The sequence below is a fragment of the Mustela nivalis genome (assembly GCF_964662115.1).
Source record: "Mustela nivalis genome assembly, chromosome: X".
Classification (NCBI taxonomy): Eukaryota; Metazoa; Chordata; class Mammalia; order Carnivora; family Mustelidae; genus Mustela; species Mustela nivalis.
Window position 1 is genome coordinate 105,922,750 of NC_139040.1, and position 16,680 is coordinate 105,939,429.

General features: G+C 36.2%; 1 protein-coding gene across 1 annotated transcript in view; it reads left to right on the top strand.

Annotated features, from left to right (window-relative positions):
* The window catches only part of DMD (dystrophin), a 2,004,585-nt gene that overhangs the window by 637,456 nt on the left and 1,350,449 nt on the right, over positions 1-16,680 (top strand). Inside the window, exons 14-16 of the mRNA XM_082716529.1 lie at positions 78-179; positions 307-414; positions 8,524-8,703. Coding sequence (XP_082572655.1) covers positions 78-179; positions 307-414; positions 8,524-8,703 — 390 coding nt within the window. The remainder of the gene's footprint in view (positions 1-77; positions 180-306; positions 415-8,523; positions 8,704-16,680) is intronic.

Sequence of the window (16,680 nt, forward strand, 5' to 3'; positions counted from 1 at the left end):
CATTCATGCAATTTTAAATGAAATGCAGTTAATAATGACTTGTTTGCTGATGTGGTTATGGGCTGTCTGCTCCCCAGGTACTGGGAGATCGGTGGGCAAGCATCTGTAGGTGGACCGAAGATCGCTGGGTGCTTTTGCAAGATGTCCTCCTAAAATGGCAGCGTTTTACTGAAGAACAGGTGAGTCATGCATGGAAATTGTATCAGTGAAAGACTTGGTAAAATGGTAAATGGGTAAAGGAAAACATACAATGATCTACTTTAGTAATTATTTATTTTCTTTTTTGAATTGCTTGATTTCCTTCAGTGCCTTTTTAGTGCGTGGCTTTCAGAAAAAGAAGATGCGGTGAACAAGATTCACACAACTGGTTTTAAGGATCAAAGTGAAGTGTTATCAAGTCTTCAGAAACTGGCTGTATGTATTTTTTTACTTTCAAACTTTTTTTTAAAACCCAGTAGTTTACATTAACCCCATTATTTGGTCTTTTTATTCTTCCTAATCTTAAGCCAAATGTTCATTGTTTGTGCTTAAGTCATAGTCTATTCAGTTGTATCATATTGTAAATTTTCTTAATTAAAATAGGGGCAGCTATATTATCTTAGACAGCTTGGGTTGCTATAACAAAATAACAGTGGTGTGGTGACTTATACAACAGACATTGGGTTTTGGTGAGGACCCCTTTCCTGATTCGCAGACTGTAACTTTTTACTTTGTGCTCCCATGGTGGAAAGAGAAGAGACTTTGGTGTCTTTTTCCCATTAAAAAAATTAATTTGAAAAATTGATGTAATTGATGTATCACATTATATTAGTTTCAGGAATACAGTGTAATGATTCAGTGTTTGTATATATTACAAAATGATTGCCACAATTAATTACCATTCAGCACCTCACATAGTTACAATGTTTTTCTCCTGTGATGAGAACTTTAAAGATCTATTCTCTTAACAACTTTCAAATACCCAGTATGTTATTATTAACTGCAGTCACTATGCTGTACAGTGCATTATCGGTACTTAATTATTTTATCAGTGAAAGTCTTATACCTTTTGACCTATGCTCATGCATTTCCTTCTCTTATAAGGGCATGAACCCCAACATGGGGGCTCCACCATCATGAGCTCATCTAAACCTAATAACCTCCTAAAGGCCTACATCCTGATACCATCATCACATTTTTTGTGTGTATTTGGAGGTAGGGTTCAACATGTGAATTTTGTGGGGGCACAGGCATCTAGTCTATAACATTACATCCATGGATGCTCCCCCACCCCCACCAGTTCATGTCTTTCTCACATGGAAAATACATTCATTCTATCCCATGAGCCCTGGAACTCTTAAATAGGAGAAATAGGAAAAATGGAGCGGGTGACAGGTCCCATGAAGATCGAAAACACAGCAAGGAAAATTCCATTAGATCTTAAGCCTCAAGAATAATCCTCTTGGAACTGAGGCACTGCCCCCCAGGACCACTGGAGGAGCAGCATCACCTCCAGAGCTGCACTAGGGGGCCCCACCTCTTCATTTCCACAGGGCACCACCCATGTGGTCTTCTGCAGCAGCCCTGCCCACGGGACTCTCTCCAGTGGACCTGCTCCTGAGGTACTACTGGGTAGAGGCATCCTGCCCCATGAACTGAAGAAGTAGCCCTACCCTTTGAAACCCAGGAGGAGCTAGCCCTCCCTTCTGGGCCTGTGGTGGGAGTGGTAGCTCTTAGGATCTCTGAACCACCTACATCATTCTTCCCTTTTCTTGAGCAATAGCACATGTTGGACAGCCTTCCTTCATTCTGTCCAGTTTTCTCTGTTTCCTTGAGTCCCAGCTGGCAGTGTTGCTGTTGGTATAATTCCATCTCTCTTCCTGCCTTCTGTTGAGATGGCTGACTAGGTCTCTGGTTCCCACCCACACTAATCTTATCAAATGGTCAGTCAGCCATACACTTAGTGTTCTCTTCCGAACATATTTTCTCATGTTTTGCAATATGGATAGGTTGAGAAATTTCCAGATCTTTAAATTCTAGCACTGTTATGCCAAGTGATTATTCTTCAATTCATTTCTCGCTTCTTGCATTTTACCCTAAGCAAGAGATATCCTGCCACTCCATCAATACTTTGCTTAGCTATCTCCTTAGCTAAATATCCAGTTTCATCACCCACAAGTTTTTCCTTCCATAAAATGTTGGACATCTGCCTTCCAAAAAATATTGGACATCAACACAATTCAGCCACATTCTTTCCCACTTTATAACCAAGATCTTCATTTCCAATGATATTTTCCTCAATTGCTTCTGCGAATTCATCAAATGACCTTTATCATCCATACTTACAGCAAAATTTATGGCCACCTTAATTTATGTATTCTCTAAAAACTTGGACATTTTCCAGATCTCCTCTTTTCTAGCAGAGCCCTCACCAGAATTGCCTTTAGGAGTCCTTTCGTGTTGATCTCAGCTTTTTCTACTGTGCCCCTCAGAACTCTCTCGGTCTCTATCTATTACTTAGTTCCAAAGCTGTATATACATTTTTAGGCATTTGTTACAGCAGCACCCCACTTCTTGGTACCAATTCCTGTGTTAGTCATCTCAGACTTCTGTAACACCACTTCTGTGGTATTCCAAAGACTGGATGGCTTAAACAACAGACATTTATTTCTCACACTTCTGGAAGCTTGGAAACATGACATCAGGGTGCCGACAGGTTTGGTTCTTGGTGAGGGTCCTTTTCCTGGCTTCTAGACAACACTTTCTAGCTGTATCCTCACATAGCAGAGGTGGGGGAAGATCGGGTGTCTCTTCCTCTTCTTCTAAGGGCACTGATCTGATCATGCTGCTCTTCTCATCTAAACTTAATTACCTCCCCGAAACCCCATCTCCTAATATTACCACAGTAGGCACTTAAGACCTCATTCCATGAATTTTGGAAGAATATCAACACTAATTCTGTAAGATAAAGACATATGGGTTTTCAAAAACAAAAATTTTACTTTTGAAAAAATACAGCATACCTGGAAGATTTCAGTTAAAATGAAAAGTAACACTAGGAACGTCCTAGAAGGCTTTAACAGTATAGAGTTCTAAAGTAATAGTCTAAATTAAATTCGTTGAGAAATATAAGAGATAATTATTCTCACATAAGGGGCTTATGCCTTCATTTGGAAAACTAGAAAAAACACTAAAGCAACCCAAATGCCATTAATTATAAGTACTTGTATATTTTGATAAATGAGGGAACTTTGGCAATAAAAGGACATCAGGGAGGGCTTCAATAAGACATTTCAGTTTGAGTTGAAACTTATAGGGTTAGAAAAGATTTCTAAAGCTTCTCTTCCACTGTGAACTTTATTATTTTGCTGTAAAGGAAAGGGAAGTGTAATATTAAAAACTTAGTTTTTCTTTTCTTCTTTTTTTTAAGATTTTATTTTCTTACTTGACAGAGAGAGAGAGGGAGGGAGAATGAATGAAGGGGGGAAGGGGCAGAGGAAGAAGGAGAGACTCTTAGAATTCCTGCTGAGTGCCGAGCCCTATGTGGGACTCTATCCCAAAACCCTTAGGTTTTTACCTGAGCTGAAACCACGAGTTGGATGCTCAACTCACTGAGCCACCCACATGCCCCAAGAGCTTAGTTTTTCAAATAAAATATTCCATAGTCAGAATTTCTTCTTATTTTTCTTGATAGACCAGTTCTATTAAATGCTAACTCGATGTTAACTCTAATATAAAACAAAGGTCTGTTATAAATGTTTTATAATTTTACCTAAATGAACCTATTCATATCTGTATCGATATTGTATAATATAATTAAATCATTTATTTAATGCTTGATATTGTTTTACCAAATATTTATTTGTATCATACATTTTTTTTGATCCATAGTTACGAATCTTATGTTTTTAATTTAAAATAGATTCACTAATGTATTACTTGTTACTACAAGCTAGCTTGTTATGGAAAAGAATTCATTCCTCCAAAAAAAAAAAAACACCATGCTTTCTGGGGTGATTTGACCACTAAAGATAGATTTCAGAAAGGTCATCTCTATTTGTACCAAAAGAATACAAAAATGTCAGTGATATATTTGTAATTTTTTTCCACAGTTGATGGGAAGACACTGAGAATTTGATAACAATCATATTTGCATTTTTGTAATATTCTTCGGTATGAAGGAGGCCAATTAGTAGAACTGAGCTAAGTAGCATTGGGAAGAGGACAGGGAACAAGATAGGTTATTTCAGAAGAAGATACTGAGGCCCAGGAAAAAATATGTGGCATGCATAAGATGTCATATAACATGAGTAGCAGAGTGAAACAGCACAAAGACATCCAAACTCAGGTCCAGCCATGTTAAGCTATTTCAGAACTCCTCGTATCATGTGATTCCTTGACAAAAAAATAATTGCAATTAGAAGCATGGTTTAGAATGATCATGTACTACTATATTGACATTTTAGTGAATAAAAGACTTTACTAGCCTCAGGACCATGAAAATACTCTTTTAGCAAAGTCTCAATTATTTTCCAATATGATTAAAATTCAAATTATGTCACCTTGCTTGTGAACAAAGTGAAAATATGTTTTGTATAAGTCTTACCATTTGATAGTTTAAGCCAATTAACAAAACCTGACAGCTGGTCTAGAATTTGAGGTAAAATTCCCCTGCTGACTCAGGCAGTGAATAAGAATTTAATGTTCATTAAAATATGTCACAATCTGAGACCCAAAACAGGTACCATCTGTCACCATTTCCTACTACATACCTAGGTATAGATAGAGTGTGTTCAAACTCTCTTTTATTTATAATCAGTGTAATTTGTTTTGAAATATTATCATTAATAGCCTGTGGGATCTCCTACTTTTCATTTGAGGTGGGAACTGAAGAGTCAAGTATTTCATTTCCTCGAGATCTGTGCTTTTATCCAAACCATGTAGATCTATTTTTTTTTAATTTTTGTGGTCAAAACTGACTTTTTATTTGTTATAAATGATAAAAAGGAAAGGAAAGAAGAAATGGTGACCCTTATGAGATGAATTCCAAGGCTGGTAGAATCATGTAGGCTATCATGGGAAGGTCCAAAGTTGAAAGGAAGTGTGCAGCTTTTGTGCGGACTGGTGGTGTTTTGCAGGCAAGGACAGCTCTGGGAAGCCTGGTGATCCGTGAGCTGATGATGTGCAGGGGATACATGGGTACTATGGGGTTGAGGATGGTCTCAAGTAGCTGTGGGACAAATGGCAGGGTTGAAGTACTTATGGTAGCTCAGCAAGTCCCTATTGATAGTGCTGTTGTTCCAGGACTTGATACCTTTGCCTCACCTCCTGTCACCACCACTGAATAATTCATTCAAGTAGAATCAGTGGTTCTCAAAGTGTGATCCCCATACTGGGATCTTGGTAGATCCTGGGATGCCTGAATCTAACAACACCTGGGAACTTGGTAGAAATGCAAATTCTTAGGTCTCATTCCAGACCTACTGACTCATACAGCCTGGAAGTAGGGCCCAGAAATCTATTTTAGCAAGGCTTCCACGGGACTCTGATGTTTCCTCAAAGAATTTCTGGGCCTTTTGTAAGGATGTGTTCGTTTTGTGCTTTAAATTGTCTTATAACGTTGACCAGATAGAACTCGTCTGTTCTGTCTTCTTGAGCAGCTTCTCTGCCTCTTGTCTCTCCTTACTACTAGCCTGGTCTTGTTTATTGACTATCTTCCTGCCTATTTTGGAGGTATGTCCAGGTGCTTGGCTTCTTTGAAAAATAAAAATACATTTCTTCTTTAAGATCCTGGCTGTCTTCTGCTATGTGATAAGTTTTCTAGAACTTCCTGAGTTTTCCAGAGCTCTATGGTCCTCTGGTGCTCCAAGACCTGTGATCAGTTTTTGATATGCAGAAAGACATCTATTTTATACCCTGATAACAAATAACAGTTAAATCATAGTCATTTAATATGGATACATAAAATCCAAGCATAATAGTGTTGGTGGTCAAGGTAGATGGGAGAAGGTAATTCATTACTATGATTTGATGCTGTCATGGGTTCCCTGTACTCTCCTCCTGTTAGCTGTGGTAGGCGAATCCTTCAGGTAGGGCAGATCATGAAGAGAGAGAGAGAGCCAACAAGAGGAAACATTCCCCTAACAAGAGGAAACAAACTGAATCACTCACCTGCCACTACCATTTTGGAAAAGGCAGATCTAAAATTTACTAGATGGAAGCACTCTTTGGTACACTGTTCTTGTCATATAGGTTTAGGTAAAAAATACACTGATTCAGCAATTCTACAATGTCATTACAATAATTCTCTTACTCTACCTCGAGTCCATTTTCCCTAATGTTATTCTTTAAGGGTGATTTGACTCTTCCCCGCCCTCTTTTTTCTGTTGCTCACCAAGTGCTTCTGCATTTGGCTTAATTTTAACACAGATGTCTTAGTTTCATTTGCTTCTAAATCTCTTTGGGTATCCAATTAGTTTTATAAATCATCTAAGAAAAACTGTTTAGGTAACATGAAATTACCCATAAATTTCAAACACAGATTCTTTCCTCTTCTTCAAACATAACTCTCAGTTCCTTGTTGTAAAATGTTTCCAAAGCATTACACCTTTAGCTTACACAATGTTGCACCCCGAGCCTTATACATATAGCTATTTAAAGTAGCCCCTTAAAGCCCTGAGAAATTAAGCCAAAGAGGATTGTGTGTGTGTATGTGTGTGTGTGTGTATGCATGCATGCATACATATGTGTGTGTACATACACACACACACACATATATATAATTTTAAGTGTATTTACAATGTCTTTAATTCTATAATAACTTAAAAAAAACAAAACAGAAATGACTTACAGTAAAACAAACAAATGCCAAAAGTTAAAAGAATAAAACAAAAATGAGACACCATGAAGGAATTGGAGGAATCTTCAAATTTAAATTCAGGTCCCAGGTCTAGCCAGGGACCTCAACTATTGTTTTACTACTAGTCCAAGTGTGCATTTAAATTTAATGGAGAGCGAGCATGTGACTTAAAGAAACAAAATCGACATACAAAACCAATGTATTAATAAGTTCCCACATTGAAAGTTTATTTTGGTATGGATTTTACTTTTAAATCTTGACTCATATTTTGATTTATTGCAAAAGTGAGAAGAAAATAGTGAAAAAAAAAACTGTAGTTGTTGAGGAAAAATAGGAAAGAACTTCACAACTAGCTTTTGTATCTTATAAAAGGCATGCATGGGGCACCTGTGTAGCTCAGTCAGTTAAGCATATACCTTCAGCTCAGTTCATAGCCCCAGGGTCCTGGAATTGAGTCCCACCAGGACTTCCTGTTCTGCCGGAAGCCTGCTTCTCCCTCACTTCCCCTGCTTGTGTTCCAGCTCTTGCTATCTCTCTCTCAAAAAAATTAATAAAATCTTTAAAAAATACATTAAAAAATTAAATAGAAAGAAAGGAAAATAGCTTGCACTGAGAATCCAGTGTAAAGTACACAAGGTAAAGCAGATTCTGAATAAAGAATGAGCTAATTGAAGGAGACACCAGGGCCTTCTGCAGCTCGGAGCTGTCAGTGCAGTTGGCATGCCAACATGAGCTACATAGAGTATCCTTTGTGGGGAGGGTATTGATTTCTTTGTGTGTGTGACACTTCGGTTCATGAGCAATCGGTACATCTGTTTCATGATAATTTTTCTGCCATGTGTAATATTAGTTGTTCCTAAATTTGCATTTGTTTTGGAAAGACAGGTCTCACTGTTCAGTTTATGTTTATTGTACTTCCTACTGCCAGAAAGAAGGGATTGGAAAGGGGTTGTAAAATAATTTTCTCCTTTCTTTCTTCTTATTCTGTGTTTACAAGTTAAGTCAGGGACTAGTATTTGGGCGCTGAAAATTGGATTTTCCAACGTGCAGGGTAACGTTAATGGATAAGATGAAATAATAAGTTGTCTTTATCTCCTGATTTCATACAAGCTGCTTTGTTTATTCATTCTGTAGCGACCAGAGGGTATGTGTAAGCCCTCATAACTCACAGGAACTTTGGAAAAATGAATGTTGTAAAAATTACTCCATAAAACACATATGTATTTAGAAAACATGCGAAGTGATGCCAAAGGATTTGTGTCACACTCAATTACTTAGTTCTATTACTTAATGGGCTTTAAAATTAGCTTTAGAAGATAATTACTCAGATAGCCAAATGTTAATTGAATAACAGATGCTAAAAAAATTGAAAAGTCAGTAAACTGCCCTTTGAGCAACACTACTTTTTTACTTCGAAGTTCCTTAAATATTTTTAAATAGCTCTTAAGTTTCACTACTAGGCGTTTATGCTACATCTGATTTCCTATTTTGTTTTTCATCAAGCTTCTTGGGAAGAATATTTGGATTACAATTTTCTACTTATATTCTTATGGGCTCTTGATCCTTTGCAGGCATGATTACAGTCTTATCTATACAAATGAGGAAATACATACAAAAGCAACTTAACTATAATGTTTTAGAAAATGTAACCCAGGCTTATTACGTATTCTTTCCTATTTTAACAGGCCTTAAAAACAGATCTGGAAAAGAAGAAGCAAACCATGGACAAACTCTGCTCACTAAACCAAGATCTTCTTTCAGCCCTGAAAAACACACTGGTAGCCCAAAAGATGGAAGCGTGGCTAGACAACTTTGCCCAGCGCTGGGATAATTTAGTCCAAAAACTTGAAAAAAGTTCAGCACAGGTTAGTGATACTAATTACCCTGTAATAAATAATCCTTGAGATTTTTAAAATTTTCAGTAAGAGCACCGTTATAATCCTATGAAAGATATTACTGGACTGGTCCTTGCCAAGTATTGAGTTGAATAAAAACATGGGTCTCTTGGTTGTCTTGGTATTGGAGGATGTGGGGGAGGTGAAGGAGTGAGTACTAAATGACTGAACTAGTTACTGTCTGAGAGTGCATTCCCTTCCTGTTCAGTGGGAAAGAGGATGGGAGTGACTTAGAGTGATTGGACCAAGTGCTCGGGGACTATGTTTCACAACCTAACCCCAAATCCTAGATTTCTAGGAACTGGAGGGTTATTCATTGATCCCTACATTTTACATATGAGAAAAATGAAACTTACGATGGAAAAATGAATTGTCCAAGTGATGTTAGTAATAGGAACACGGTTAGGGATTAAGTCCTTTCATTTCATGGAAGACCTTGTTCTGTTATCTAAAGTAAGGATCTAATCACTGGGTGTTTTTTCTGCCACAGACAGCTGATTCATAACACAAACACATAGACCGTGGATTAGGAAAGCATCTGTGTTTCATTTGTAGTGTCATAATGTGGTTTTATGTTAAGCATGTTATAAGTTTTGGAAATTTAAAGAAAATGGTGTGATTTTAAAGTAGAAGCTTTTATTATCTGATGTTATTAGTTGGTGAAATCATGGGTCATCATTCAAAATATTAACATTGTACACAATAGTATTTAACATATGAAGCCACATTATTTTCCATTACAGAAACTAACCTTTACTAATCGGTCACAATCCATGACTCAATGCACCATGCATACATCTCTATTAAAGCAAGGACCACATTCAGTAGCTTAGGCAGTTATTGCCTTTGTTGTCAGACAGTGCAGGCAATTTGTCTTCCTGACACTTGACATCTGATAAGTAGCACTTAGGAAATGTTTGTTGAAAGATGCAATGAAGTTTAAAGGATCGCTTCCAAAAATATAATTTAAGAAAATAGGATCAGGCAACATATATGATTTTCAATCACAATCCGACCTCCCTTTTAAAATTAAATTCATACTTAAAATTTTAAAATTTAAAGGAATATAAATTGTAATCATTTCCTATGCAGTCATTGGACATTAATAAAAATCGTTTTCCATTGAATATATTTTTTATCAGATACTTGATCTAATAGTGATTTTAAAACCACATCATGATTTGTCTTATTGTATATGATCAGGCCATTGTTACTTTACCTTAGCACTGGCATTTATGTAATAAATTGTGAGACATTAGATACTTTGGTATCTAATCTGGTACCTAAAAGTATCTAATATTTTTCAAACCATCAATGATTACATTCCAATATGTACCCAGTGTTTCTGTAGATTATTGCTGCTATAAAATGGTCACTTACCATGTTCAGAAGGATTGGCATTGCCTTACAAAGAAAGTTATTTAAAAAGCATCCCTTTAAAAGGGTATATTTATGGAGATATAACTGTTAACAGTAGGTCATGCTTTTGTTCACTTGCATTATCATATACAGTGCTTTTCAAATGTTTGTCTGCGTAATAATCACCTGGGAAACGGATTAAAATGCTTGGTCCTAGAGAATCTCATTCAGTAAACCAGTAATCTGCATGCAACCTTTGATACTGTCTGCAGAACATATTTTTTAGAATGTTGAATTAACAAGACAATGGCATATGTGTCCATCCCCACATTATGGGTTTTTTCACAGTGCTGCTTGAAATGGGGAAAATAGAGACCTTCCTATCAATGCTATATTTAAATATACCCACTTTCTTGGAACGAGCCTACTTTCTAAGGAGCATTGTGCATGTCATCAAAATGTTCCTGGTATGTTATTCTAGTTTGTTAAAAAAACAAATCCAGAAACCTTATTTTTTTTAAGATTTTATTTATTTATTTGGCAGAGAAAGATCATAAGTAGGCAGACAGGCAGGCAAAGAGAGAGAGGAGGAATCAGGCTCCCTGCTGAGCAGAGAGCCCGATGTGGGACTCCATCCCAGGACCCTGAGATCATGACCTGAGCCGAAGGCAGAAGCTTAACCCACTGGGCCAGCCAGGTGCCCCGAAACTTTATTTTTTTAATGGCCTAAAATTATAAGACCCAGGGCACTTACTCACCTTTCTATTTTTGAACTTTTCAAAACCTGTAATAAAACAACACTATCTCTGGTTCATATAGTTCTTTATAAAATGATGTCCAACATACAGTACAAATTGTGTCCACTGTATTTGCCCATTAGAATGTGATGAGGATAAAATAAAGTCATAGACGTGAAGGCACTTTGGAGGGGGGAAAAAACTTTAGTGCTCTTGATATACAAGGCATACTGTTTAGTGAGTTTGGAGGGCTTGTTGTAGTTCAGTATAATTTTTTAAATCTTTATTTTCAAACATTTAGACACTAATATACCAGATTAGAAAAAGGTAGGTATAGATTTGTATTAGGCAAGTTGTTTTTTAGAACCCCAAGCATGAGCTTTTCTACTGTTCGTCTTTCAGGTTTTGCTCATTGTTCCTTTTCCCCCCCAAAAGGAACTATCATAGGCCCAATGCAAATCATTACTGGGCTGCGTTGGGACTTTTAGAAAGATAAAAATGAAGCTACCCGAGGACAGAGTAATGAAAAGGAGATAGAGTGAACCATGAAATAGTATCTTATAACTGAAAAAGCCCTCGATTTTCTTTCTTAAATGTAAAATTGAACTCGACCAAAATTACATGGGAAGGAGTCCAAGAATGTTGAGGGCAAGGTTGTGACTTTGAAGAACAAAGCTCTCTTATATGCACACTCTCTGGTATGTCTGCGGGGGCGGGGACAGGGCTTGTGAGAATCTGTCCCATTAATGATATGTTATTGTGATCTCCTAAAAATCCTTTTAAATATGATTGGTTTAAAAAATGAGCAAAATCTGATAATGGTTAAAATCCAGTAGGATATAGGAATTGTGACCAAGATGACAAGGCATCCGATTGTGCTCATATAAAGAACATTGTGTGCCCGAATTTTTGACTGCTGGTCAGGTCAAAGCTTTGAGGGATTTTGACCTTTTGAAAGAGTAGCATGGCTAGAGATCAAAATATGGAAAAAAATCAGCTGTGAGGCCCTTCTCTTGCATTTCAAAGTCGGAGTTGACTTGAATAATACCTGGACACAAGCTAAGGATGCTTAAGTTAATGAGAAGGCAGTGTAAGAAAATAGAAATACTTTCTGTTTCTAGAAGTTAGGAAGAATAACACTTGCTATTATGGATGCTTAAGATGAGAAAAGAGAACAGAGCTAATATACTCTGGATTGACTTACTTAAAAACTCAAATGACCCTCTGTGTCCTCTAAATTTTTTTAATAAATATGCTTGTTGAAATTTACACAGTTATTTTTTTCTAAATGCTTGTGACTCCAATGAACATATTTTTATCTTGGTTATAATTAGGAAATATAGTCAGAAATTCATTATAGATAATACTTTAAACTTACACATTATTTTAGTGATTTGAACCAATCTTTTCCCCTATTTTTAAATATTTTTTATTATGTTATGTTAGGGTCTTTTTCCCCATTTAAGTGAAATCATAAATACTGTGGAAAGGGCTTAAAATTCATGTGCTTTATAATTCATTGTGGTATTTTATGTTGAACTTGGCCTTAGGTGTTTAAATGTAAAAATATATCTATCTAGATGAGTCCAAATATTCTCTAGTTTTGTCTTTGTTTAGTAGAGTAAATTATTTTCTTTGCCAGGAGTAAGGGACATTTTATGACACATGTAAGTTTATACATCTCATTCCCATTTCCTGAATATTTTATTATGTTTCTCTTGATGATTTTTGCAATGTTCTGAACTATAAGCCCAGATAGCTTAAAGCTAAAATTACCGTGCCCAGAATCCTCCTCTCTTTGAACATGAGAGTACATGTCTATATTGTATATTTCTCTAGCTATAGTCACAGATTCTGAAGGAAAGTGATCATTACATATGTATTTATCTATTCTATATCATTGATGTCCTTCTGGGAGTTTTTAAACTCTTGCCAGACATGGTTATAATGTAAAACGTGGTTGAAGATAATAAGCCAGTATGTTTAGTAATACCAGAAATGCAAAACATAGATGCAGAGGTAGTAAGATGAACATTTATTTATTTGCCTTTCAAGTAATGTTTCAAGCAGACTCCCTACTGAGCTTGGAGTTTGATGTGGAGCTTGATCCCAGGACCCTGAGATCATGACCTGAGTTGAAACACAAGAGTCAGACACTTAACTGAGCCACCCAGACATCCCTACCAGTGATTTTAATTAAAAATACTCATAGGGCTTTCCGTTGACAACCCTTTTCATTGGTTCCTGAAAGTTCTCCAAGCCTAATCAGCCCAATGCTAATTTAAAAAAAAAATGGTTTTACAAAACCTAGAATTAAAATAAAATCCCTTGACATTTTAAGTTTCTGTCTTATTCAAAAACTGTCTAAATTCGTGGACTAACCATCTTGAATTTAAGAGCACCTTTTAGTTAATAGCTTCAGTTAAATGTTTTATTAGAAAATTTCCAAGTTATAGCTCAAATAATTTTTGATATTAACTGTATCCTTTTCCTACCTCCAACTAAAGTAGATGTTTGAGAATAGGCCTTGTATATCAGCCTAACAGTTTTTATGTTATAAATTCATTATCTACAACAACATAAAATGTTGTAGGCAGTGAAAATTTAAGAGACAAGAACTACTGGACACTCTCATTCCTTTTTTATAAAATGGAAGGTCTGGTTTGGGAAGATCTCCATATTATACCTCTAGTTCTAAATGCCTGTGATATGTTTCTCTTTGCCTGAAATTTTATATAAAACTCTGGAGTGATCCGTGAAGAGATTCCAGCTCTTTCTGCTATATCAATCTCAGAGTCAGCTGGAAGATGATAATGAAAATAAAATTCTCTTCCTGTAAAAATAAGACTGACTTCTGAAATGTGTACATTTAACTCATCGTGAGTACCCTGTATTTAAAATACGCTGAAGATAAAATACTCAGCATCTATGTGATGCATCTATTTTCTACTGAAAATAAACAAAATAACACATAAAGAAAAATACACATTTTCCCTCAAAGTACACTTGATCATCTGCATCCCTAGTTAAAGAATGTGTTTCATTATTTCATGTCAGACGGTGTGTAGAGGAAGGTCAAGTGCATCAGAATAAATAAATGTCATTGGTTCCTCAATTTTTACAGATGCAGTTAGTTCACATAGTCACTCAAAATCTGTGTTTAATATGAATCCTGAAGCCAACATGAATCTCTTCTTTTTTGACAACTGGTATGAAAGATAATATGAAGTGAGGGACAAAATACCTGAAACTGGACAGACAGCTTTATCGAATAAACCTTTTTAATTGTTATATAATATTTTATTTCAAATGGGAGAGTTACATCTGTTTTGATGTCTTTTGAATATGGACTTTAAATGTGTTCATGATTCCAATGTTATCTTTTCAAGAAAGTTATATTGCCTTATGATTAGTATCAAAACCAGAGAGTAATTAATAATGACATTTAGTTATCAAGCCACTCCCATGAAGTTTAGCACTTATGTATGCTCCACTTAGCTATGATAATTCCTCTGCCCTTGGTCCTGGGATAGAGTATTTTATAGCCTCTTGATTAATCACCCATCTTCCTTTGTGAGCACTTGATCTTTTGCCCCGGGTTTCTGATAAAGTTCAGGGTATAAATTCTTTCTGTTGCTTAGAGTTATAAATCCATACACCATCAGATATTTGAGCCTTGTGCTACTGTGCCTGTGGAGATGGTTTTAAGCCAGGCTACCAGTTATCAGCTAAAGCTGTTGCTATGATTATTCAGTATATTTCAAAATGTAGAACCACAATTCTTCCATACCCATTAAAAGTCAATTGATCACTCTAAAGTTATGTATAAAAAATGACACAACATAAACCTCTGATCCACAATTGTCAACTTGAATAGATTGTATTAAAAATTCAGGTGTGTACCATTTACACTGATATAAATAGAACTGGAAGGGATTATAGTAGGTGAAGTAAGTCAGGCAGAGAAAGACAATTATCATATGGTTTCACTTATATGTGGAACATAAGCAATAGCACAGAGGACCATAGGGGAAGGGAGGAAAATCAAAAGGAGGAGAAATCAGAGAGGGTGATGAACCATGAGAGATCATGGAACCTGGGAAAAAATCTGAGGGTTTCAAAGGGGAGGGTGCTGGGGGGATTGGATAACAGGGTGGTAAGTATTAAGGAGGGCATGTGGTGTTGTGCTTAACTGATGAATCCTTGAACACTACATCAAAAACTGATTATGTACTATACAGTGGCTAACTGAGCATAAAAAAAAATTCAGGTATATTTAATTTGTTTGATTTTTCCCAATTTTAATTAAAATATATTATTAGCTGAAGGGCATTAAAAGGTGGTGATATGCCATGTTGTGCATTTTCAGTCTTCTTCTGACTTCGTTTATGCATGTTTGTGTATATAAATTCACCCTCCACTTAAAGGAAATTCATCTTTCAGAAATCTGAACAGGTATAGCAACAAAGGAACACCTACTAAGAGTGGGATAAAGGAACATTGACACCTGGCTTTACATTTTTGCTCTGCCTCTTACAAGTTGGACCTGCCCTAAAATTTTACTTCTCATCTATAAAATGGGAATAGTCATAGTACTTACTCTTTGGTCCATGAGGAAATAGCAGCTACCACTTAATAAGCCTGGATTGCATGTCCTATTCTAAGCATTTTTTTTAAAGATTTTATTTATTTATTTGACAGGCAGAGATTACAAGTAGTATGAGAGGCAGGCAGAGAGAGAAGGAGGAAGCAGGCTCCCGCTGAGCAGAGAGCCAGATGCGGGGCTTTATCCCAGGACCCTGGGATCATGACCTGAGCTGAAGGCAGAGACTTTAACCCACTGAGCCACGCAGGCGCCCCTATTCTAAGCATTTTAAGTAAGATAATGAATGCAAAACACTTAGCATAAATGCCGGGGACATGCAAAGAGCTTTGTAATTGGTCGATATTCTTACACACATTATTATTCTTATAATAAGGAAAATGATAAGATAAAGTAGGTAACTCATTCTTCATAGCTCGACTCTCTTTTAGTAAATTTCTTTAAAGGTTCAAATAGTAGAATATCTCACACTGCAATAAGTAGAAATCTTTAACCCCTAAAATTTATAAAGGCAAGGATATTTAAATAATTAATTGGAAAAATAAAAGATGCAGTTAAGAATATAACCAAAATAAAAGAAAAAGAACCAGCACCCACAAAGTTAATTCAAAATGTAAGAGCTGGGGGTAAAGACAGCTAGTCAAACCGGTTAAACCAGAGACAGTGGTTGATATGTTTCCTTTCATTGTATGCCGTTTTATAATCTTTAAACGGGCTTGAATGTACATGTATTTCCTTTTTGAAATGTGTGTTTTTCAACAAATGGAAGAGAAGATGACAAGAAAGAATTTTATTGAGAGTAGTTTGATTTCTCTGTAACAACCAAAGTTATATAACCTTATTATGCAATAAGATGTATACCCTAGAACTATCAAGAGAGTGAGTAAATGCTCTTCCAGTTTTTCCCACAGTGAAAGAATTTAACTTTTGGAAGCTAATATAGGTGACCTTATGAGTAAGAAGGTTCAGTAGAGAAAAAAATTTAAATTTTCTACGAAGGGTTATGCTGAAAATAAATAAATTTAATTAAAAAATATTTTCTACTAAGGGGCCTCTGGGTGGCTTGGTCATTAGGTGTCTGCCTTTGGCTCAGATCATGATTTCCAGGTCCTGAATTAAGCCCCACATTGGGCTCTCTGTGGGGCAGGAAGCCTGCTTCTCCATCTCCCATTACCCCTTCTTGTTGTGTTCCCTCTCTCGCTGTCTCCCTCTCTGCCAAATAAATAAAAATCTTTAAAAAAATAAATT